At 41.3% G+C, this 26,566-nt stretch overlaps 1 protein-coding gene across 5 annotated transcripts in view; it reads right to left on the bottom strand.

Annotated features, from left to right (window-relative positions):
- srpk2 (SRSF protein kinase 2) overlaps nt 1-26,566 on the bottom strand; it is a 70,311-nt gene that overhangs the window by 35,315 nt on the left and 8,430 nt on the right. Inside the window, exon 1 of one of the 5 annotated variants that reach the window (XM_047339733.1) lies at nt 13,119-13,907. The exons of the other annotated variants lie outside the window; for them this stretch is intronic. Coding sequence (XP_047195689.1) covers nt 13,119-13,156 — 38 coding nt within the window. The 5' untranslated portion in view covers nt 13,157-13,907. Of the gene's footprint in view, nt 1-13,118; nt 13,908-26,566 lie in introns of those variants that run through there. 5 annotated transcript variants of the gene reach the window in all.

Here is a 26,566-nt window from a genome sequence, read left to right as displayed (position 1 = left end):
AATACCAAACCTCCTGGGTTTGACTCTTTCCCATTTTCCTCATGTTTTCCTTTTGTTTATCCCAGCCTCAGTGTGAGAGTGTTGTCTGTCCTTGTTTTTGTCTTTGTTCAAGTTTGTGTGTGTGTGTATGATTCAGTGCAACTTCCCCACTCTTGATTCCTGCTAATCCACCTGCAAACATGACGTCTATTCTCCAATCAACTCACCCAGCCTGAGGAAACAATCAGCATTATTTCACCCAATAATGAAATTAGCATTCAGTCGCAGCCCCAAATAGCTTTTAGGTCATCTCACCACAAGATTCATTCAGCAGCTGTAGAGGGACTTCGTGAAAATGGCAGACAATCTTTGTAATTTGCCCAGATGTTATTCAACAGCAAATTTATCAGGAGAGCGACTAAATGGCTGTTGTAGTAAGACTGTTTGGTCAACTATTATCAACCACTATTGGCGCCATTGTGTTTTTTACATTATTGATAGAAGTTGCTGAGCAAGAAACCAGATGATGCTAAAAAAAAAAGACAAACATCAAATGTTTTAAGGCCTCTATATGAATGTTTTAATAAGGAAAAACAGCCATATGAAATGCGTATGAATAAGTAATTGAATCTGATGCTCTGTTGATTAAACCCTGGAAATACCTCGATGACGTGGAAATGTTATTAGTAAAAATGCACAAGCTTTGTTTTTCAGCAACGTTTTTTTCAATCCGCCTAATTTTACCGTCGTTACACGAAACAATGAGGAATCGTGTAACTTCTGGTTGGAGACTTAATTATTAGCAGGGCTGCTGCGGCCCGCTCGCCACTCCCATGGGACTTCACTGACACCAAAGGTTCCATCTCCCTCAAGGTAACACTAAGCCTCCTGAGAAGCAACACAACGTTATGAGTTTTCAGACGCAGGCTCTAAATAATTTCTATTAACCACTGCCAATCAAAGAGGATGTCAGATCTATATAAATATAACTGGGCCTCATTATTACAATAAGATACAATATAGGCCTGTCAATCTAAATTAGAAAAAAAGAAGAGAGCTTTACATGGTTTAAGATGGGCAGGTTTTCCACGGTCCCTGTCCAGAACCAGATTCATGTTGTCTCTGAACAGCTGAACTCCTCTTAACTCCCTGCATCGTTTACTGTGTCTGCCAGGAAAAGAATCAAGGTTATTTTATTTAGATGTCTCTTCTGAGCTGTTTTGGGGACTGAGGGGTTTTGTCCAAATGAGATTCACAAATTAACATCACAGCTGAGAAAAAGGACAAAGCAGCGATCCCCACACTCCCTCTGACTCCTGACATACTGCGCGTTTGCTGCTTTCCACTCGTAAAATTAAAGTTAATCTGCTGCAGGAACGCACGCAAAATACGACTTGAATAAAACCACAATGCTGTGGAGAGTGTGGTTCGAAGACGGGGTGAGCGCGGCCAAGAACATTTTGTGAAAGAGGTTATTACTTTAACAAAAAAAAAAAAAAACAAAAAAAAAGTATATGTGACTCTGCAAAGAAAATCTAAATCTATTTCTAGCTGCAAAGCGTCCTTGAGATAACCCCCCTCACCCAGCCCCCACCCCTTACAACACACTGAATGCCTATGCAAACATCACATATACACAACTTGTGATTTTATTATGATATTAATATTATTGTCCTTGTTTGTGCTATACATCTTGTGATATTTTAACATTATTTAAGTAAAGGCTTAATGCCTCCCACTGCACTGTATACTTGTTTTGTAACTTTTTTACCATGTATTAATTAATTAATTTGGTACTAACAAAGACTTAGATATAAACTTAGGCTTTTCTGTCTTGAACATACATTTAAGGGCTGTATTGTCAGCATTAATTCATTAATTGATCTGCCTTCCAAAATGCATTCTTGCAATCAGAAACCCAGTTATATTCAGCTTACTGATAGAAAACATAATACAATTTTCTATATAAATATAGACATAAATAATAGTTCAGAATCGAAACTGTTGAAATATTCAAACAGAAAATAAGCTCTTCACTTTATCTTCGCATTGATGCAAATCCTACCAGTTGCACATGAATAATCTCTTTCAGCTTGTAACTCACCTTCTATCATGTATTTAGGTTTTAGGATTATTATTTTGGTTCCTGGTGGAGGCACAGCAAAAATTAAGACATAATTCCCCACCATGCTCTTGGTCTTTCTTCCCTCCTCGACATGAGTATTACCGAGAGCCCATTTCGATAAACATTTGAAACAAACACCACGGTACTGAAACACATATCTCTACCAGCTGAAAACCAGACTTCACACCCTTGCACATAAGTCCTGTCAAGCATATTTCTCTTTCTCTGTTCTCCCTCTACCTTTTCCGGAGCGCCCTGTGGCGAAGGCGAAGGACGCACAAAGCCAGATCCCATCTTTTCTTAGTGGACAGACACGAGCCCAGCTCCATAGGACAGGAAGCAAGGATGGATGGAGGATCAGAGAAAACACAGTGGCTCCTGCTCTCTGCTGAAGATTCATGGACACAGCAGTGGTGGGGTGAGACGAGCCCAGCCTTGAATTCCAGCTGAAGTCACGTGGGCCTGTGACACCCACCTGCTAAGGATCCACGTCAAAGCCCGTTTGAGGCTGGAGTGTGTGAGTGCATGGACACAAACCGCACACACAAGCCCGAGCATTCTATAGCATTGTCCCAGATGCATCTATTTCATAAACACAACAGCACAAACACACACGGCAGGTCACACACACGTCAGAAATGCAACACCCGCAGCACATTAGCACCTCTCCATCCCTCACCTAAAATACACTGTGATCACCCTGGAAAGACGTCCAATGTCAATTAAGCTATACCAGACAAGGCTGTTGCCAAAAATACTTTACAGCTTGATTTGAATGTGCATGACAGTGTGTCTGCAGTCAGTGTCAACGTTGAGTAAAACTAGGGCCTAGTTTTCCGGACAATGTTGGAGCTAATTATAAAGAAAGATCTGTATTGATTTTACCAACTAGATAGATGCTGGTAAACTAATCCATAGACTTTGTTTCTAGATGAACGACGCCTCTCAACTTCATCCCACGATCCAGAAATGAAACTAAGATATCCCGGATGTAAATGCCGCCATCTTGCGCATTTGGAGCCAGTCTGAGCATAGTGGTTGGGGGATGGAGCCACCATCGCTAATCGCACTTGACCAGTCGGTCGGTCGGTCTCAGCTCTCACTTTGCACTCGAACACTTCGCTTGGCTAATTCAAGTTTTATGTACATATTCTACACTGTGGAATTCCTCTTTGATTATACCTAATATTCTGTATTTCAAGGATGAACCATACAAAATGAGCTGGAACAATTAGTTACTTAGTTTATTAGTTAATTAATAGAACATTTATTTAAGTAAAATAATCCTGACGAGTCTCTGTTTTCAGCCTGTCAGCCTTTCATTTGCTGCTTTTCTCTCTGTCTTTGGACACCAGTCTGTTGCGAGTAAAATATCTGTACAGGCATCAATTTGGTATCTGGGGAAATGTAATGGACAAGTTTTGACTATTTTCTGACATGTAATGAAATCATTATTTAATGTCTGGTAGGGTAGTGTCTTTTTTTTTATGGGAACTTTTATATGCTTATACGTATTCTTGTTGTTACATTACCCTAATCGATAAATCTGACCTGTTTTCATGATTAAATGATTAATTGATCGGTGATAAGATGTCAGAAAGTTTCCAAAAGCACATGTTTATACATTCAAATAAACAATGACCAGGAAAACTTATAAAGACTCGTAAACAAATAACTAACTAATTACGCAGTGTAATACTAACAAAATAGCATTACACCTTGTAAGTACATCCACATTTAGAGTTGTTGTCTGTCATGAAGAGTGTATTCAATACATTTTTCTCTTCAATCATCCAGAATATGTTAATAATATAATGAGGGCTATACTTATATACGCATCTAATCCAGAAGAGGAGGTTTCACATCACACCCACATCAGGATCGTATTATTGGCCGATATCGACCCAAACTATTGTCAAAGGAGAGGCCTGGGTGTGAGCGTGTTGCCATACTGGAGGACTCTAATGAGTCCAGAGTTCAGTGAACCCCCCCAGCCCGCTCGGGACTGACGTGGAGCGAGGAGAAAAAAGAAAACACGCATGACCCTGCTGCAGGAGAAATAACAGCTGAGCAGTGTCCTCAGACACAACAGATGAATACTGTTCTCAATTAAGCAGCAGACAACTGACTCAGTCCTACAGGGCATAAGGCGTTAATGAGGGGGTTATGTGCGCAAGTATGTAAACATTTGTGCATGTGTGAGTGTGTTTGTGTGTCCAAAGGGAAACAAAGTGATACCTTCAACTGAAAACATGGTATCTTGCAGCACATGCATATGCAAAGCCGCACAAACAAACACATACCTCCCAACACACACACACCAAAACACAAACGGGCCATTATCATTCCACTGCTTCAGCGCTGCAGCATCAGTACAGATTAGTCCCCTGGTGACCCAGCATTACCAAACACACTGCGCAAGTCTGCAGAGAGCCATCTATCTTCTCCCTCCATCTCCCCTCTTCCCCCTCCTCTCCTTCCCCTTCTGCTTTTTTATCTCTGTCTCTGCGAGGCTCCCCCGCCGTCTCCGTCCGCTCTCTCCCGAGGATTCTGCTGTCCTTTCCTGTTCTTTGGTCTCCACGTCTCTATCTTGGACTTTCACTTTTCCAGCATTCTTCCTCTCGGCTTTACCTTCTCCTTCCCAGCTCCTCCCGGGGATCATCTCTTTCCCAGGGCTATCTCCGCGCCACTTTCTTCCGCTCCTCTCTCCTACAAAATATCTCCAAATTTTGTCATTCCCCCCCCACTGCCCCAAATCTCACTCTTCCTCCATTTGCCTTTTTCTGCTGAGTTTGACTCACGCAGTGTCGTATTAGTACAGTCAAGTGGATTCACTGGTGGCAGATAGGTATAAAATAATGAGACAGAAAGGACCTAGACTTATAGTGTATACTGGAGCTTAAAACAGAGAAAAAGATGGGAGTAATAAAGGGGAATGTTTTTTTTTCTTCACCTCCTTTCCCCCCTGTAGCATAATGGGAATGCAGCCTATTATTAGATCTGCTTAGTACCGAATTACTGTCCCTTGGAGAACAGCTGGTGGCTAACAATATACTAATAATTCATATAATTATTTAATAGATATGGAAAAGACCAATCCAAGAATTCTTCTGTGCACAATAGGAAAAGTGTGTACTGAAGGAGATCAAATGCAGCTCAAAACATACATCTTAATTGTATCATGGTTGATTTATTATGACTTTCCGATCTATTAACCACAGTTCAATTATTCTTTATCAAGATTCATTTGGTATCTCTGGCACGATGACACAGCGACAATCACATCAACAACAAACGTGACATAATAGCGATACGCGTTGAAAAGTGCTGCCAGAGAAACAACAAACAGAAGGAAGGATGGAGGTAAAATGGGTTGAGATAAGACGAGAGAATAAAGTGAGGAGATGAAAAGATAGAGCGGGGAAGCAGCAGCACAGGAAACACTGGTATGCTGAACATGTAAACACACAGAGTGGACCAGAGTGTAAAGACACACACACACACACACACATAAGCAGTAGAAAGTACAATGAAGTGATAAGCAATTTCCCACTTGTAATGGTTGATCTAATGGTGAAATTCCAATCATTTTTGTACAAACAGTATTCATCCATTTTAGTGGAGATTTTGCAAAAACCTATTGAATATTCTCAGGGTGAAATGCAGTATTAGTGAGAAAGTGAAAATATGATATAAGACAAATAATTGTGAAAAGGTTTGCACTCTTATATCCAGGCTTTCCAGGAAATAGTGTCATAGTATTTTAGGTGCAGGTCGCCATGGTAATCATAGTAAAAAAGCTCTTTTTAGATGGAGATGAAAAAAAGGTTTTGCTGGCGATGGTTCCATGATGGAAACATTTACTGAAAAGCAGCGGAGCACTTTTTCCTAACAGACTGTCACATGGTCCGATGCCGTGCCCACAGAAGTAACTCTTTACTACTGAGAACCTTCATGAATTCTAGTTCAACCAATCGCCACTCTGTCTGCACAACCTTGCACAAAGTATACTGAGATATTTTTACTGTATTACCTCTGTCAAGGAGGTTGTGTTTATTCCTGATTTTCTTTGTTTGTCTGTCAGAAGGATTACGCAAAAAACACCAACACCGAAAGGACTGGATATGGGCCAAGGAAGAATCCATTAACATTTGGAGCAAATTCGAGAAAGGCAGATCTAGGTTTTTTTTTCTCTTTCTTTATCGTTAAAAGGATTTTTTATTGATGTTTTTTTTCAAGAAACATTGTAGAGATCTTGTTGGCTTATTTAGGGGATTGATTTATGAGTGTGTGCAATTTGGTGCAGCTTGATTGATTTATAAGCTGCACCATAATAAAATAACATGGTGAACAAGGTCGAAGCACCACTGTGCCAAACTGCAGCCTCACAGCACCACCACCATAAACGTTTGTTTTATATTCCCTCACTTTTTGTTTTTTAATATTGAATCTGTGTCACATCTTCTTCACTTTAAGTGGCTTCACTTCACTGATTCTTCCATCAACTGTACATCTACTGATGCCTCTGCACGATCCTTGACCTCAAACGACACTCTGCGACACTAGAACCCAGCTGAGGTCACATGACCCACTCCTTGGGGGTATCGCCATGGCGGTGGCTTTCGACACACTACTCCTGAGGTGTCTTGTTCGTTTGCTGCTGGGGGTTTGACTCAGTGATTCCTATTACTGATTAACCACACAGGATTTCATCAAGCAGGGTGGAAATTCCCAGTGAGAAGGTTGTGCTATGCAGTCAAGTTAGACTTGTTTGAAAGGCCTGAACATTTCCGTCCAGTTTCGACAACAATAACACTTTTTGTATTACCACTGTTTTTATTTACCTTCAATGAGAACCATCAGAGGGAAAGAAGGGATGGGAGCATGCACGATGACATCTCCTCAGATAGAGGAAAGAAAGAAAAAAGCAGGAGAAAAAAAGCAATCATCTGTTTGGTTCCAGGTATAAGAGGAGGACTGGTGGAGTGGTGGGGATAATGGAGGCCAGAAAACCAGACAGGCAGGGCAAGCTGGCTACTTTGCCTGCTAGCTCGCTGCCACGCTTCATTAGCTATTGTCATGTTGTGGCACGGCTGGGGCTGCTCATGTCTGTGTGCGTCTGTGTGGCCTGAGCGTCTGTGGAGATGTGGGTCAGACCAGAGAAGATGGTGGAGGCCACACAGGCCAGTGGAAGCTACGTATTCCCTGTGATTGTGGCGGCTGCTTGATGTGAAGCTGTCTGCTGCATGGGCCTGGTTCACTGACTGACTGGACACATTCCAACACTTCATTCGGCATCCTCTGCTGCTCCCTGTACAACATTGCTCTCCTCCCTTCTCTCTTTTAGTTTTATTGAGGCCTCCTGTTATTAAATTAGGGAAGAAAACACATTTTCTCTTTTATTGACAAGACAGTAAGCACGAAATGGGGAGAGTGAAAGGGGAAGACAAGGTCTGAACGGAACCTGCAGGAGGACCAATGTTTACTTTTGATCAGTTATCTGTGGACCTGTGATTGATAAATTTTTTCGTTAAAATCAGAAATGTCTTGTTTTGTACGATCAATAATTAAAAACCGAAAGATATTCAGCTAAGAAGGATAAGCCACGAAAAAGCAGCTCCTTACAATATTTATAAAAGCTGTAACAAGGGATGTGTTGTTGTCATTTCTACTTGAATTATTAATCAATTACAAAATTAGCTGCTGATTATTATCTATCGTTAAACTTATAGTGAATCGTCTCAGTCTTAAAGCCCTTATTGTCGTCTACATGTAACATAACACATGTAACTAACATCCATCTTCCTCCCGTTGATTTTAAATTATTACCCTGTTCTTCCAAGAGCAAGACATTTCAATAATTTGAGCATTCTTCTTTGAAGAGAAGAGACACAAAACATTTAATAGATTATAAGAATTGATGCTGATTCAGTTTTCTGAATTTATTACCTCCGCCAAGGAGGTTAAGTTTATACCCCTGACCCTTTGTTTGCTTGTAAGCAAGATTATGCAAAAGTTTCTGGAGGAATTACCACAAATCTTGGTAGAATGATGTGGTATGGGTCAAGGAACAACACAATAAATGTTGGTGCAGACTCGGATCAGGACACTAGGATTTTTTTTTTTACTTTCTTTAATATTGTGAGATATTTTCAACAGAGAATATTAATGAGTGTGTGCTATTGGTTGCAGATTCAAATGAATCCAGATCTATTGTTTTAAATGTGGTTTCATAAGTGGACTGCGAGTAATTTTATGATCAATTAATCATTTTAGTCAGAAATATGTGATTGAGTCCAGCTGCTCCAGTGTGAAGATTAAATTGTGTATCGTGAATCTGACAATATTGCAACTCATCCAAGGAGGCAGGAATGAGGCTGCATGAGAGTATGTATCCAGTAACCTGTGTTTCAACTGGTGTCAAATATGAAAGAGGAGATGAGATGGAAATGTTAAGTTACTGCTGGTAATGACTGTGTCGACCTCTCATTTCTATCATCACTTCATCTATCTGCTTCTGCCACCTTTTTTTGATGTGTCTACCTTAATGTCCCTCCCACCTTTCCTCTCACCTGTCTTACTGCGTCCCCCTTTTCTATCCTTCTCTTCCTCTTTGCTCCTCCATTCTCTCCTCTTCCTTTTCTCTGTCTGTGAAGAGTGGCAGCTCTACTGATTGCCGTGAAAGTCAAGCATCAACCACTGACACTTAAATGGATGAACGACAAGCAACACATACAATGCAGGAATCTTGTGTATGGATTATATACTAATTTGAGATATTAAACTCTTTAAGATAACCATTTTGTATTGGACGCAGCATTTTATTTTACACGTAAACAGTCATTGCTTGAAAGAACACGCACTGACTGAAAGTTAGATAATCACCTCTTAAGGCTCCTGCCTCGACAGATACAAGTCAGCTTTACGACAAAACCCATAAACTCTTGACCTTTGTTTATACAAATTCTGTGTAATCCTTAAAGTAAGTCTCCTCAAAGGGCCCGAGCTCTCTGCCCATCAGCGTCATCTATGACCTAAACCAACATGCCGTCACGTCGCAGACAGAGGCTTTAAGCTACTCACATGCATCACGGACGTCTAAACACTTGCATATCCTTTCCACACACAGACACACTCATGCTGCTTGTCCTCCATCCACCTCCACTGTGCCCCAAGAGCCAAGTTACACAACAGGGATCTTCTTCCTGATGTACGTGCTCCAAGAGAAACTTGTCACGGTGCCGCCTCTTGCTCCATTCAGGGCCCAACTTGTTCATCCCTTTGGTTTAACACAAACACACGCACACACAAGTTATCCAATCAATTCTGCCTTACTGTTGACAAACACGTTCCTTCACATCCCAAGCGATGCACTCCAGAGCCTTGTGAGTGCTCGCGTGCATGCGTGCGTGCGTGCGTGCGTGCGTGCGTGGCACCTGGTGCCCATGGTGTTGCAGTCAGGAATATTGCGTTGATTTGTCCCTAAATGCAAAAGTCCGATCCACTTGCAAATCATTTGATGTCGTTTTATGCAGAACAAACAACTCTGTCTAATTATGTATATGATGTGCAAGTAATTATCATTTAAATCTATCAATTCTTTCCAAATAAATAACTAGAAGGGCACTCGAAGAACTGATTATTTTTTTTAACTAGAGCGAGAGCTGCTCTGTTTGCATGCATCAATTCCAAATGGCAGCCCAGCTCTCCATGTCACACTCATAAAGCTGCATCCTGTATCCTCTCTTGTGCTGCTTGTGGTTTTCAAACACAGCTTTGAGCAGGGTGAGGGGTATTAGCAGCCAGTGCGCCCATGAGGTTCATAACTGACAGTGTCATTAGGGTGCACGTGAATTAATTCTGAGCGATAACCGAGATAAAAACTGGTTTTGTTACTTCTGTTAAGCCTCTCGCGGACTGTTACACCTGAAGTAGAGATAACAGGCCGTCACGTGTGCTGCTTCTGTCATATGAGATGTTGCAGCCGTTAAAGAGGGCAGTAGTGTGTGTGTGTGTGTGTGTGTGTGTGTGTGTGTGTGTGTGTGTGTGTGTGTGTGTGTGTGTGTGTGTGTGTGTGTGTGTGTGTGTGCGCATGAGTCTCCCTCTTTGTAGTTACCTGCCAGGCAAGGGACTCGTGCATTATTCTTAATTACAGCCAGAAGCCTGTGACCCAAACAATAGAGGAAGGGGAAAACTTGCCAAGTGATGAAATCCACAAACCTCACTGCACCAGGTGATAGTCTTATCCCTACACTCTGGCACGTGCACACATAGACATCAAAGGGGGCTTGAGCACCTGCCCTTTTATTCCTCGAGAGAAAGCGCCCTTTTTCTGGGGTGCTTTTCTTTTTTTGATAATCCTGTTTGTGCACAGCTTCCCTGTCAAACAAATCTATTGATTGAATAAACAATCAAAATATCAGGCGGGGCCACCTTGATACAGTAAAGGCTATAATCAGAGTTTGTCCTTTTGAGCCTTAGGTGCAGTACACAAGTCTAAACTGAATGAATGTCAGTGTGGAGAGCACTGACCACTGTCATACACTTACTGTTGTAGTCTGATTTTTCAATAGAAAAATAACAAATAGTTAACTTGTATCTTGCTAGCAAACAGACAGAGGGTAAAACAAACACCATCTAAATGTGTATTTTTGGAAGTTTACTTTCCATTAGAGTGAAAGACGACATGGAATCAGAACAAAATCTCAAAATTGACCACTACACGAATGTTTTTGCCTGTAGTGTTCTGCCTTAAACTGAATAATTTTGATTGTAAGCTCCTCATCTAATAAATATTAATTCTACTGTTGAGTATTCAACAATTGTGTGAGTTTGAGGATATTAAAATTATTATGAGAAGTGCCCTTTTTCTCACTTGACCCCCTGCCCCCCAAAATGTCTGTGCACGTCCCTGCCTGCACTACTATTATTAAATGCATGTCCGACAGTAGGAATCCCATTTTCCTTATACAGATGCTACACATATTAGTATATCTTGCATATTTGTCTGTGTGGATTTGTACTCACTTCGTCTTATTCCAAAATCAAACTTCACTCCATGCTCATCAACAGCTGCCAACATGACGCCACTCCCCTCTGTGCCCAACTGACCATGCACAAACGCCTGATATAGTTAGAGCCCATTTACTTCTGCCTGTTTGTTTGCCCACTGCGCTGTGCGTTTAAGTGTGCCAGTCTGGGGCCTGGCGCTCGTTTGTGTGGATGGCAGCGGCTCACGCCTGATCGTACTTGGCACGGCATCAGTGGCTACCTGAGTCATCCAGTCTGCCTGCTCCTCACCCTCCAGCACCCGTCACATCAAGCTCTTTCCGCATTTGCAAACTGAGAGAGGAATGTGAAACTGGTCTGAATAGATGTGAATGGAATCGGGACATTAGGCTGCTTTGGACACAAAGCACGATTCACTGCTTAGAATAGAGATGGAAACTACGTAAGAGTTTTGTTTCAAACATTTCTCCAATCATGTTTTCCTGTTTTTAGGGTTAAAAAGACAGACTTTCCTTCCTTAATTGATTATGTTACGACTGAATAAGCTCCGTCAACCGATTTTGCATGTGAATGTGCAGAATCTGGCGGCGAAGGACAAGAACTTGTGGCAGGAAGACTTCTGGTTTCTGATTTCTTGTTGGACCAATCGTGTTTGAGTAGAGTGGAGCAAAAGAGGTGTAAAACCAAAAGCACATCTTTTTATATGGAGGTAGCTGGTAATAGAGATAAGCTAAAACGAGAAACGTTTGACATGTGTGTCTGACTGTAAACAATGTACAGCCAAGTCTTGGCCTGGATATCCACTGTCTACACCGGAAGCCCCAAAATATTGACTGTTGCCCCCGGAGGCCAATTTGTCATCAAAACAACAGCCGATGGGCTCAGAGATTGCGATCAGAAAATGCAACATCACAACATGTATTCTTTAAAAATCAGGATCAGCTAACCATTTATCTATGCGTGGGGAAAAATTTGGCATAAATGGATACAAATGAATAAAGAGGTCGTTGCTCTCAAGGGTGGGATAGCTTTAGCCTTGATACGTGTGCTTGTCATGTAAGGTGAAATATTCTGTCGTGACCATTTGGAACAGTGCTGGTGTGTGTGCACGTCTTTGTCTGTATGTATTTTCAATTAGCCACAGTGTCATGTGACTGCTAAGGCCCCGTGACTTTGCTATTGATGCTAAACACTGTAATTGGTCATTTCATGATATGTAAATCTACGATGTGATGATCCCTCGAAGCTGGTCAAAATGTGTGTCTGTTGTGTCGAAGTTGTGTGGCATTCAGTAGGTGCCATTGTACAGTATTGCTATGCACTGAGGTGCGTCATGTGGCGAGCTGTTGTCCTGCATCGCTGCTGAGATGCACCGCTGCTGCTGCTGCTGGCTGTGCTAATGTTGACGTGTGTAGACACTCTTGCTGTGTAAGCTCTGTTCCATGAAGAGAGAATGTGTGTGTGTGTGTGTGTGTGTGTGTGTGTGTGTGTGTGTGTGTGTGTGTGTGTGTGTGTGTGTGTGTGTGTGTGTGTGTGTGTGTGTGTGTGTGTGTGTGTGTGTGTGTGTGTGTGTGTGTGTGTGTGTGTATCTTGTTATTGTTGTCACAAGAGACGTTGACGCCTCTGAAGGCAGCAGTGGCAGCTCAAGTGTGTGTCCGTGTAGAGGTGTCAATGCTTTAAGATGTTAAAGCAAGCTGAATATGATGTGGTGTGTGTGTGTAGGTAAGGATGTTCTGAAACGTTACAGCACCGTGTGGCAATAAATCCACTGCGTGTTGTTTCCTCGCCACAGTCAGACTGCTGTGACCCAGACAATGGAAGAAACCAGCTTGTGATGCACAGACAGAAAACAGATAGAGACACAAAACATGGAGGTGCTGGTGGTGGGAGAGGGCCGGGGTGGGAGCAGACAGGATAACAGACAGACAGACAGATGGACAGGCACGCAGACATATGGGGGATGAAATGATAAGGATGAGGTGCAAAGTGAAGGAGGAGCTGTTACCTTTCAGGGGACGAGGATTTCTCCGAGTTCACGGACATGAGAGGTGCCTGTTAGCCGCTCGCTGGCCAAGGGACCACAGGAGACGGCAGGAATAGAACAGAAAGCTGCTTTCTCCTCTTTCTTTTTCCTTTCCTCTCCCTATCCCTTTCTGCTGTGTCTGAGAAACGGAGAGGAGAGGGTTACTGCCTCCCCTCCTCCTCCTCCTCGTCCTTTTCCCTCCTCCTCTCTCTGTGTCTCTCTTGTCCTCTTGCTCAGAGGATGGAGGACAAGGCTCCGCAAAGGATTTTAAGAAAAGAGCAGCAACTGAGCAGAGTACAATCTGCCGTGTGTGTGTGTCTGCCTACATCAGTGTGTGTGTCTGTGTGTTTGTGTGTGTGTGTGTGTGTGTGTCTGTGTGTGAGTGTGTGAGCTTTTAAGGAGAGCAGCAATGTCAGTCAGGCGCCCCTCCTCATGCCCCAGCCTCCTTCCTCCCTCCCTTCCTTCCTTCCTTCTCCTCCTTCACCTTGCCTCTCTTTCACTCTCCCTGCTGTCACTGGAGCTCCTCTTTGTCCTCCTCTTCCCTTCGTCCCCTTCCTCTCTGGTGTTGCTGGTCTGGACTGGATGATGAAATGAAAACACAGGCTCTCGGTCCACAGTGTGTCTGTCTCTGTGTCTCTCCCTTTCGTCTCTCTCTCTCTCTCTTCCTTTCTCACTATATGTGTGTCTAGCTGGCTCTATCAGGCCTTCTGCAGCTCTGCACAACAACAGAGCCCAGAGCGAGCTGGGCCGTTCCACTCTCTGTGCAGTGAGAGGGGTGTCTACTCGTCACACCGACAGGGAAATTACAGCTTTTCTTCTGGAGGCACATTCTCCTCCCCCTTTTCTCCTCACGAATTAGTCTCACCCTCCCTCTCTCTCTTTTTCCCCCTCTCTCTTTCTATCTCTCTCTCTCTCTCCCAATTGCCTTATTACGACATCCTGTATCTCAGGGCAACAGATCTGCCTTAACCCCCCCCCACCAACTCCTCCCCTCTCTCTCTCTCGATCTTCTCCATTCTCTGTCATCCTCCTCCCTCCCTTTTATTCTAATCCCTATTCCCTCTGTCTTTTTTGGATGCCACTGCTTCTATTTGTGTCTTATCCGTTTCTGCCTCCGTCCCCAGTCTGCCTCCACATTCTCACCATCTCTCTGGGCAGATGGGTGTGCTTCTACATGAGTGCACAGCTCACAGAGAGGTAGCCAAAGGGTGTGCATGAGGGGGGGGGGTCTGTCTCTATCTCTCAATCTGACCTCAATATTGGTGTGTGGGCGTGCGCATGTATGTGTGTACAATGTAGATGTATGCAAGTGTGCATGTGAAAATGCACAGTGGGGGGTTGCATGGGCATCCTGAGGTTAATGTGACCGACTTGTAAAACAGGGGCAGTACAGTAGCCGACATGCAGTACATACATTGAATACATTCTCTACCTGCTGAGATTTTTATGGTATACAACAAGGCATACGTCCCTTCAATATCTCTGTGTGTTCTAGGTCGTTGCAGGTAATGTTGCAATTTAAAAAGCATGACTGCTCAATGGAAATATTGGATTTGCAAGATTCCCCATAGGTGCAATGGATTATCTTGTTTTGACAGGTATTTAATTCAGTGGCTAAAGCTAAAATGCACCCTTGTATCTGGTTATTACGGCATGGAACTGACAAAGTGGGTCAGTTGGTCTGTTGGTCCGTCACTTCAGTTCAGACTGAAATAGTCAAATTCAAGTCCACCACAGGATAAATTGTATTTGTGTAGGTGGTCCTTCAGCTTTTCATCTAACCCCACCAACATACATCTTAGCATGCTAACATCATGCTAAACAAAGCTACCTGCTTAACAATTGTCCCTGAGAGCATGTTAGCATGTTAGAGTTAAACTCACAGCATCATGGAGCACAAGTACAACTTCACAGGGCTGCTAGCATGGCTCTCATTCTTGTTATTAGATTATGTCTTAGTACCTCAGCCAATGAGCTTGTGTTTCGATCAGCGTTTGTTTGCTTGTCTGTTAGTCGACAGCATCACACAAAACTACTGGACTCATCACGAAACTGTGGTAGAGGTCAGGAAAGAACCCACTCTCTTTATTATTGCGAGATTTTCCTTGATTTCTCAGGGAATAATTCATGGCTCTTCATCATTTTATCCATATCATGCAAGATTTCATGTAAAGTACTCAAACTGCTGCGTTCCACCGTTGTGCACTATATCAGAAAAAAACATGTCAATGAAAACTTAATGAGTGATTTTGTTTTTATAAATTATAATTTGGTTGAAATCGTTAAATTTGAATTTGTGAAATGAAGATTAGATTATAGCCTCACAAAACAATTCCACAAAAAAACGGATACAATAATGGTGAATTATCACCCAGCCATTAAGAAGGTCATTGATTTTGAAACAGCTAATGCAGGTTGTATTTGAATAAAATGTCCGACAGTGAAATCTGTGGTAACAGCACCAACAGAGATCAGGGGCATGAGACATGTCTGAGAGACAGACACTGAAAGAAAAGCAAAACACAATGATCCCCTTTCTCTCCTAGCTCCATGTAGTTCCGCCTTCCCACATGAAAGGGCTACATTAGGCACACATGTCTTTGAGCCAAACTATTGTCCTCATTCTCTGTGAATATGGGCCAGTGGGGGGTAATGTACATAGCATCACAGCACAGCTCAGTGCATCCAAACGGCAAGAGGAATATTGAGCTAATATGAGAGCAAGCACTTGACTTCATTTATTTTCTGAACCCAGTTTTATCAGGGTCACGGGGGCTGTGGGGGAGGGGGCTGGAGCCTATTGTGGCACAAACTGGATGTAATTCAAGGAGAACCATGTCAAATCACCAATTCGGCAGTGAGCCAAATCTACATGCAGTAATAGGAATCTGCTGCATGGGAGAACATCACCTTATGGGCTCAAAATCATATTGACCCTAATTTCTTAAAATCTTTAAGACATTGGGTTGGTGAAGGGAAGTGTGGCAGCAAATGGCGTCATCATGAGCAAATTCTCGGAGCCCATTGGTTAGGATCTGACGATGAATCAGCCTCAGGGGGCAATGGCTAATATTTTGGGTCTGTACGGTGTAGACAAGCAGATATTCGGGCCAGGACTCCATCTTCTGTTTGCCGTACATTGTTTACAGTCTGACTGATTTATTTTATCACATGAGTCGTACGTATATTTCCCTCAGTGAGTTCTGCCTCTTTTGTTTACCTGCAGGTAAACAAAAGTCTGCTCAAACATGAATGGCCAAACTAGAAATGGAAACCAGAAGGCTTAAGACTGCAAAATCTTGTCCCTTGACTACATATTCTACATATTCACACGCAGAATCTATATAAATTATCAAGTGTATGTCTGCAGAGTAAAAGTCCTTTGAAAAAACATTTCCCAGTTTATATCCTCTGTCCCTGTGTTTAAATATTCATTAATTAATCTCTTGACATATGCCACATATATGAAAACAAAGAGTATCAATAGTATTTTTGAATCAAAATCCCTGCTTTCCTCTTCCTGTAGAAGAGTTTCAACTGTTTGGATGCATTCAGGGAAGCTATAGTAAAATGTCTGTAGAGAGCCCATGTGAGTATACAGCAGGAAAATGTCTGAAGAATTATCAGCAAGTGGGTGGGTGTTGTTGACGTTTCTAATATCCAACGGACACAAAACTGGAAGAATACAAATATATCCAAATGCTTTTAGTATTGTTCTTTACGCAAAAATAAATATCCCACCTGAGTCAGTGGCTTCTTGTCAGACCATCTTCGATGTGCTGTTAAAAAAAATAATAATACTGCAGCGGTATTTATACGTTATGTCCTGCCTCCTTCATGCTCTGCCCAGGTTCCACCCCTCACCTGAATGTTCTGGAAATGTTCCTGTTGATTTGAACACGTCTGACCTGGACCATCTCCTGCTGCTTTCTTCATATATAAAAGGCAATCTGGAAAATTGGGTCCAGACATTTTTCAGAGTTTTGTCTTGCCAAAAGTCTGAAAAAAGTATCACACTATTCAATTATCAAGAGGAAAATATCTTTTTAAAGAGGTTTTTAGGTTCCAGCTTGTCCAATATGAGGATTATTTTTAATGTTGAGCTGTTATAAAATTACTCCCTTTGGGTATTTAACTGATCTTTAGACCAAATAAACTGTAAGATAAAACCGTTGAGCTTGTGATGGGAGCTTGTTTTTAAGTTTAAAAAAAATAAATAAAACATCCAATAATTAAAAAATAATAATGCAATCACTAATCAAATTTTACAAAGTAATCATCAGACCTTAAAACTAACTTGTCATAGCTGACCTTTGTGCTTTATGCTGTATTTTGGGATACACACACCAATTAGATCTGTTGTATCCACATCAGTGTAGATACTGACATTAGGTTGACTTGGCATCAGTTAGGTATCAGTCAATTCACACTAAATACACAGTCTTAGTCAACATCATTATAAAATTATACAGTATTATTTTTTATTGTTTGGCTGCTGACAACTAGTTTGGTAGTGAACAAATCTCTGGCCACAAGTCCATTCACATTAAAATTATCAATCTACTTCCATCTTCTGAAGTATATAAAATTAATATCTGAGAAAAAGAGAAAAACTTGTATCACATTAATACTCCATATTAGTAGATATCCAGATGTACTGAGGCAGGAGACCAAAAATCGAATTAGTGCATCGCTATTTTACACAATGCTGTTTGTTTTACTTGCATGCCAGAGCACATGCAGGGCAAGACATGGGTGACAAAGCTGCTCAAAAACACCTGACCCCCCTTGTGTTATGAGTACAATGGTACCATCCTGTTATCACCTGTGTAAGGGGGTAAACTGAGTGAGACTGAAGACGCCAAAGCACAGTGGCTCATTCACAAGCAGAAAAAAATAAGCATACAGGATCTCACACACACACACACACACACACACACACACACACACCTCAGGATATTTCACTCAGGGTATTATTTTGTGAATTCAAAGTCTGATTCTATTTTCAACAGAAGATGGCGCAAAAGAAGAGTATGAAAGCGGTGGGGGGAGAGAGGTGCTGACTCTCATGAGCAGATATATTTTGGGAACCAGTATTGAGGCTGCCGGGAGCTATCTTAAAGCGACCTACTTCTCCTCACTGACTGGTGGATGCTAGGGAGAGAGAAGGAGTTTACAGCAGGCAAACACACACACACACACACACACACATCAAATAAAAAGCCCTTTGACAGTTTGTCATAAAATGAGGACTCACTCACTTTCCCAAAATGTCCTCAGTCCATAAGGTTGCATGCTGTTACTTTAACAGTGACTGTGCTCTTTGTGTCTACTACCTTGTTGTCATCGTCTGAAGAGAAAACACTGCCCCCAGGTGGAAATACACACGATCACATGCACACCAAGTCTCCACTTACAGCATGAGTGTCTGTGTGAGTGAGTTGAGAGCAGTCAGTGTCCAGATTGATTGACATACTGATTGCCTCAGGTCTGCCTTGGAGCAGCTAGTTTTCTCTGCTTCAGACATTTTTATGGAGCAAACCAACCAATAGAGACTCAACATTTCAAACTGAATGGCATAGCCTGTGGATACTAGATGTATATCTGCATGCTTGTTCGCACACACATGCCCACGGACGCACGCAGGCAACTGCTGACATGTTGAAATGAATTATGTCGCACATGGAATTGGGTATCACTTAATACTTAAGTTCACCTATAAAATGGCCAACTGCATGTTTCGTAATGCCCTTAAACCTCACTAATGGAGGACAGGAAAGGTCAAATAATAACACTTAACTGAGATGAAGGTGTTTGTGTGATCAATGGAAGTGATTAAAGGAGTCGGATGACATTTTAACTATTTTTTAAAACACTATCTCTGACGAATGAAAATTTAAAAACAGCAGCATACGTTTGATACAAGTCAAAATTAACTTGTGTCTACATATAGTTGTCTGACGGATTCACACAAAAATGCAATCTTAATCATCAAGGAAAGCACACAACATGTAAAAATGTTGAAATTCCTTTATATTGATTATATTGATATTTATATCACTGAGTAAATATGAGGTCAGAGCCAAAGAATTCAGTCATTCCCAGCACAACAAAAGAAATCTGGAGGTGGGAAAGAATACTATACAAGAATCATGTCACCAATGGCTGAAAATGGATCATGAATACACTCTATTGGACAAAATGAGAATAACACCCTTGAGATTCAAACATGCACACAATACACTCAAGAGTTGATAAAAAGCATGCACACAGGGCCTGGGGCAAAAGTAAGAACTTTGGGAGGCCAGAAAACAAAAACATAATATTGTGTTTTTATATATTGTCATAAATTATGAGGGACGGAGGAATAGTCTTGGCTGTAAACTGAGGGGACATACAACAATGACCACCCTGTGTTAACAGCCCTGCAGCCTGTAGGAGAGAGAGGACTGGCCTGCCGAGCATTATGTCAGCACAATGAATGGGATAATTCAGTTCTGCTGTAATGTGACTAACATACTCTGAGATCGTGGGTACAGGACTAAATTTGAGTTTACAGCCTTGAAGTTGCTAAATTAAAGCTGCAACCATTGTTGAACAAATATTATCTTGAAAAACAATAGGTTCCTTGCAGCTTCAGGGCTAGGGACCTTTCTGGCTTTATTTAGCACCATCAGAGCTCGGGCCCTCAACTCCTCACAAAACAAAAGTGTCCTCCCACCTGTCTGTGCTCGTACCACGAGTATTAGGGCCACATTGAAGAAAACAAATTAAGTAAGAGAATAATGCACGTAGTATTACGAGAAAAAAGTCACAATATTATGAGAAATAAAGTTGTTGTTACGAAAATAGTAAGTCATAATATTACGTGAAAAAAATCTAAGGCCCAATTCCTCTCCCTTGGCCCTACCCCTAGATATGAAGTGCCCTTAGCTGGGAGTGTCCCCCTCCAAAGGGAGCTACACGGGGGAGTGATCCATACACACTCAGCATGTTTACATCAGTTGTTTCAATGTAACTTTTGCAGTTAGTTTGCATATACAGGAAACAGGACTAATGCACCTTACTCTCACTCTGATTGTTTACGTGCTTGTTTTGACGGCGTGACAGTATTTATGCAAGATTTCCTTTATTTCTATGAATTGGGACAGGGCCATAATGTTATGAGAATAAATTCCTAAAATTTGAGAGACAAAAGAGGTAATTTCCCACAAGTCCCTGTGGTTCTTTCATCTGAATAGACCTAGTTTGTTGCACAATCTTTGGGATTCTAGAATAGAATAGAATAGAATATAAAGCCTTTATTGTCCTTGTATGCAAAATGTATAGTGCCTCTCCATGAAGGTGCATAGGAACATATTTAAATATATAAAAAGACACAAGATAAAACACATTTCATACACACAGACATGAAGTGGTATTAAGTGCTTAGATTGCATATGATTATTGCACAGTCCGCAATATTGCACAGTCCACAGAAGATATTGCACAGTTCCCATAGTTAAGAAGGTTATGAGTGTAGTAGGCAAGTTTCATTTTGGTGGTTGATTTAGGGTTTGAATGGCCTTAGGAAAGAAATTGAGGTTCCAGTTTTGAGTGACCTGTAACGCAGCAGTTCAAACAAATAGTGGCCAGGGTGAGAGTCTTCCAGGGCTCTAGAGAGGTATGAGCGTTTGCAATATCTTGGAGAGAAGGAAGGGGACAGCCAAGGTTTTTTTTTGAATGTGTTAAACTAAGATGGGTTTGCAATTAATGTCTAATGATTATGTCTTGTGGTTCCTATGTCAAAGAAATATAAGACCTGAATAATTTCAGGTTATGTTGTGATTAATGGATCCATAAGGGCTTAGCAACACATTATGCCCCAGGCTCACCCAGCCATGCCATCCTTAGGCCAGGATTATGTTCCCCTTAATTTACACATTCTTTTGAAATATATACCAATTCCACAAACATCTGTCTCACAAACTGCTGTTGTCACATGCCAGCTCTTAAGGCCATGACAAAACGGCAGTTAAAGTTAACAAAAGTAGGGTATAGTATATTATATATAGTATATATAAATATATATATATATATAAGTATATTTATTAAGCCAATTGAGGATAACATTATAAAAAGTAACTAACAAATGGAGTGCGAGCCATCTGTATAATCAGCAGCCTCTGGAGAGGATCCTTGTGTGGACTGTGGAGAGAGCTGACGCAGATAACTGTGGACCTGGAGCGTTTCTCATGGATAAGAAAAGTAAAACTCTTTGTTTTAAGAAGATTGGGTCTGGCCTGTTTTTTTTTTTTAAATGACTGATTTTAACTAAACACGGAGGAAAATTTACTCTTAATAATGTCTGTTGACACAACAGCGGCCTCAGGAGGTATATTTAGTGGATTGTGAAAGTGCCAAAAAATTTTTTGGAGTGGACTCTGTTGATTTGCAAGGACAGGAGCCATAGGACAGAATAGTGCTAACGTGACTAGGAGAGACAGCCAGGGAGAGAGGTTTCAAGGACTCCTCTCCAGCTCCTGCACACCTGAACTTGTCTACATTGGAAGTCATTAACCCTCTTGTTTCCTTGTGCCTAGAGTCTGCACCAGCTGGACCACAGTTTGATCTGACCCCGCCTCCATTGATTATTGTGTTTAAGAAAATTTAAAAAGCTGATTTGTTGTGGTGGTTGTATATCTGGTCACTCCATCAAGCTCGTATTTTTATATACCTAAAATCACACATGCAATTTGTATCCCCATGTCCTCTCTTCTGCCTCTCTCTGGAGCTGCAGACAGAACAGGCTGTTTTCGCCTGCCTCATTAATTATTTATGAACCCTTCCTCTGATTGGCTGACTGCACTTGGAGTGACACGCGACCAAGCCTATCACCGGTCTCATTCTGGCGCATTGACCAGAGTTTCAATATGGAGTTTCAATACGGAGTTTCAGTCCCGAGTTACAGTCCCGAGTTTAAGTCCTGTGTTTAAGTACGGAGTAACGTCTACATCTACGGCTTAGATAAAAAAGTGATCTTGTGCTCGAAAAGGTTGATGACCACTGCCGATGACCGTCACACTGTGAACTTGGGTCTGAAGCTTGTGCCAATGCTAACAGATGACATGAAATGTAAGAAACAATATCCCCACATAAGTAAATAATTCAAACTTACAGATGATCCACAAACATTAACAATAATAAAGAAAACTAGAAAATGAGGGAAGGATAAACGCTTCACTTCCTGTGTCCGTCACACAACGCTGAACCACTCGCACTAACTTACGGTCCATGCCATCAAGTGCAGACCACACAGTGAAAATGTTATGTATATCCAATTAAAGTTGTAAAACATGGCTTACTTCCTGTTGCCAGTAGGTGGCGCTATCACTATCATTACATACAGACTAATAGATCTGTTCAGGTCGGGTTTTTTTGAAGGGTGAGCAATTTGGTGCTGACTGGATAATGCACAGTGGAGTTATAATAGATTTGTCTTCTTTGGCGAAGGATCAACCTTCGCCGCACCTCAATGTTTACATGGTTTGAGGAAAAGTCACAATTCTGACCGTGAAGGTCTTCTGACTTGTCTGAGCTCATTTGAGCAATATATTGTAAAGCAGCCAGGAGCAGTGCGTCAAAGTATAAAACATGTCACTTCCTGTCGCCAGCAGGTGGCGCTGTGACGATGAGTCGGTTTATTGGCAGGTCGTCGATGATGATCTACTGTGTTGGTGCAAGGCAGATCAAAGGTCCTATTCCACCTTGGATTATGGAACTTTGGATGATGTCGTAAAGGCATCACTTAGACATCATCAAAGACATCACCATGTCACCTTCAAAGAGGAGGAATAACATCATAAGATTATAGCTTGATTTCCACCTGTCTATAAACTAAACAAAGATGAAGATGAACTTGATACCCGATGTGTTTTGTGTTATAAGGCGACAGAATGCCCTTTGACATCGGTTGCCGAACAAAGGAAGTTAACGTTAGCAGAGTTGACATAGTTCAAAGATTCCTCGAAACCCTCCTGAAAAGATTACAAGGATGCCTGCAAAACCATCACCTGAGAACCTATTCCACAAAAGGAAGCCCTGTTGGAAATTATCAGACAATAAGGTTGGCTTAATTCATGGCTTACTTGTAAATATTTAATACAACCGATCAACATGATAGTTTGAAGATATAAGATATTCAGATCATTTAATAGATACACAAATTCCCTCTGTTTTCTGCACGCTCAACCTTCATTGATCAACTAGAGCCTTCAGAAAATCCAATTGGATTTCAGCTTCACTCAGCAAGCTCATGCAGAATTTGGCACTAGGGTCCAGCAGAGACTCCCACTGAGGCAACCAAACGTGCCTTCCCTGCAGAAAACACATAAGAGGAAACCCTCTGAAGAAAGATTACCCATGACCTCTGAATGTAAGTTTGTTTTTAAAATCCTGACTTCTGTCTTCTCTGATTGCCTTATGAGAACATGAGAATGGAGATCTGTTTACCCCATGTGCAGATGTTCTGAGGAATTTCATGCCATATTTGACAAACTATGAGCAGACAGAGATCTGTAACTACAAACAGGTGTGGTACCTGGGAAAGATGACAACAAACAAGATTATGTGCAACACCCAGAATCCCCAGTTCTACAACTTTGGCTTCGACACTGAGGAAGGACTGTACAGAACAGTAAGTGCTCAAGTCTTTACTGTACAAAAACAAACAATTTGATCCATTCATCATACAAAAATCAATCAATGCAGCTGTAATTTCATTGCAAAATGATTGTTTTACAGTCAATTCTCATCATTTGTTTTACAATCATTTTAAACATCCCAGCCTATCACTTCTGAAGCAGTATATGAATGTTTAATGATTTGGGTTTTTTTTCTTATGGATATGCTTTTTTAAATTTTTATAAAACTCTATCTCTTTAATACACAGATTGTCAATGACCACTTGGCCTACCGCTATCAAATCTTGGCAGTTATTGGGAATGGCTACTCTGGAGAGGTTCTCAAATGCTTGGATTATAAGACCAAGCAGTTTGTGGCCATCAAGCTCATTCGAAACAAAGACAGGTAAGGCAATGAAAAACCAAGTCATGATGATGAAAGTCATCAGTGATATGATTGAGTTTTTTAGATGTTGGAATATGTTGTTATTTCTTTTAAAAACACAGTTGTTTTTACAGCAAGTGTTTCTCACTGAAACACACATACTTACTTTTTCTCAGCTCTCAGGTGAATCTCATGTTCTTTTTGTGGTTAAGCTTAGTATAAGCTGGTTGATGGACTTTGAATTAAGATTATCACAAAATGTGTTGGTTATAGGACTTATAGGACTTGTAACTGTCCCCTACAATATTCAGCCCTCCCTTGATTTCTTGAGTGGTGGGATCCTTGAAGAAATTGTTTGTGTCCTCTTCTTTTTGTCATGCAATGTTTTATATCTTTTTGTCAGTGGTGGATAGTATACCCACTCTCTCCCCTTGAGATGCCTTTCTTCAAGGCACTTCTCTCCCCAAGCCATTCGATTTCATGCTGCCTTTTTTGAGGGGTTGTTGGTAGTAATCCTGTGAATCTTTGATTATGAAGCTTTCTATCCTGTGCCTGTAAATCAGGTCGCTCAATCTTTCCAGCGTCTTCTCTGCTGGCCCATGAAACAAACACATCCAGAATGTTTTTCAGGTCCATATGACTGTTGTCAAATCATCTTTGATGCTGGACTTCAGCCACTTCACTTGTGGTCTGTGGCCTTGTATCCTCTTCTCTGTAGAAGTCTGTGCCTGGCTGGGTTCCTGATCAGACTTTCTTCTTAAATAAGCCCCTTTTGCCATTGAGATAATGATGCTCAGCAGACTTTATGTGGTGTCCTGCCGCTGTGCTGCAGTTGTCTGTGTTTCCATGCCATTGGGTGTCAATTGTTAAATTTCTGCTGATTAGTGAAATAGTGTGAAACTGTGGAGAATAATGTGTATTGCATGCACAGTTTCTGCGTGCATGCCGCCTGTGGAAAAAAACTATAGTATCACTCCTATAGGTCTGGAACTCGTGAACAATTTGTTGTCTATAATACTTCAGATGACAGGTTTTTCATGCCATATAGTCACGCATATTATTCTCTGTGGTTTTTCAGCGTTCTTAAGCTGGCAAAGTCTGAGATGAAGGTTTTGAAAGCCCTGGAAGAGAGTGACAAGAATAATTCAGCCAACATCGCCCACATGAAGGAGCACTTCTACTTCCGCAATCACCTCTGCATCAGTTTTGACCTCTTTGAGTAAGTTCAGAACACACATTGTTCTCTGTGCAGTGAAATAATAAGCAATAAGCTTACCTCTCACATTCATTTTCAGTGGAGACCTGTATAAGGTGATGAAACGCAAGGAGAAGCACCGAGTCACAGAGGACGAGCTCAAAGGGTACATTGTAGACATCCTGAAATGTCTGCAGCTGCTCAGAAAGAAGAATATTGTCCATGGCGACTTAAAACCGGTAGGAATAATAATTCAGACTTTGTAAAGTTATTTTAGCCACACTTCAACTGTTTCTAAAGAAAAAACAATACAGAAACAGTTTTCTGTCAATGGCATCCATTGAGTACATTTACTGAAAGTCAGAATGTTCTTGCACCTGAAACCACTATATGTAATGGAATAGGTTTCACTATATGGAAACATGAGACACATTAGTGCAGTGTATGTTCTATTGACATTATGTGCTGTATTTTCACCACTGGGGGGAGGCAAAGCTATAAAATGTCCAACATATAATGGTTAAAAGTAAATCATACTGTATAGCCTAACATTGCTATGGTCTACTGTTCAATTATTTCATGCATGTACTACAGGCAAGATAGATACTAGATAGACAAAAATAACAAAGAAGAATGGGGCAGCTTTTGAAATAATTCATCTGTCCATAATTACAAAGTAATAGAATAATTGTCCCTGCGTGTTATTTTTCAGGAAAATATCCTGGTCCGCAAAAAGAATGATGAGAGGCATTCAGCAGTCACTGACTTTGGAGGGAGCTTCTATACAACTGAAAAGGGTGAGTGAAATTTTGTATTGTTACAAACTGACTAAAAAATAAGAAAAGAAACCTGTTTCTTTTAGAGTTATTATTTGCAAATATTTCTAGTAAAGAAAATAAAGACCACATTAATAACCATTTTCCTGCATCTTCCTCCACAGATAAACCTCCCGTGTTCACTCTGAGCTACATGTCTCCAGAGCTGCTGCTTGGAAAAAGGTGCAGAACAGCAACTGACATGTGGAGCTTCGGTTGCATCGTAGCTGAGCTCCACCTCCGTCACCGTCTCTTCGAAGGACCTGACACTCATTCCATCTTCAGCAGCATAATGCAGGTAATATTCATCATTATTCATTCCATTTAAATTGTTGTCATATTATTTTGATAAACGTGGAACTTCTATAAATGTT

The sequence above is a fragment of the Hippoglossus stenolepis genome, chromosome 5 (genome assembly GCF_022539355.2).
Source record: "Hippoglossus stenolepis isolate QCI-W04-F060 chromosome 5, HSTE1.2, whole genome shotgun sequence".
Lineage (NCBI taxonomy): Eukaryota > Metazoa > Chordata > Actinopteri > Pleuronectiformes > Pleuronectidae > Hippoglossus > Hippoglossus stenolepis.
This window is presented reverse-complemented; position numbering and strand designations above follow the sequence as displayed.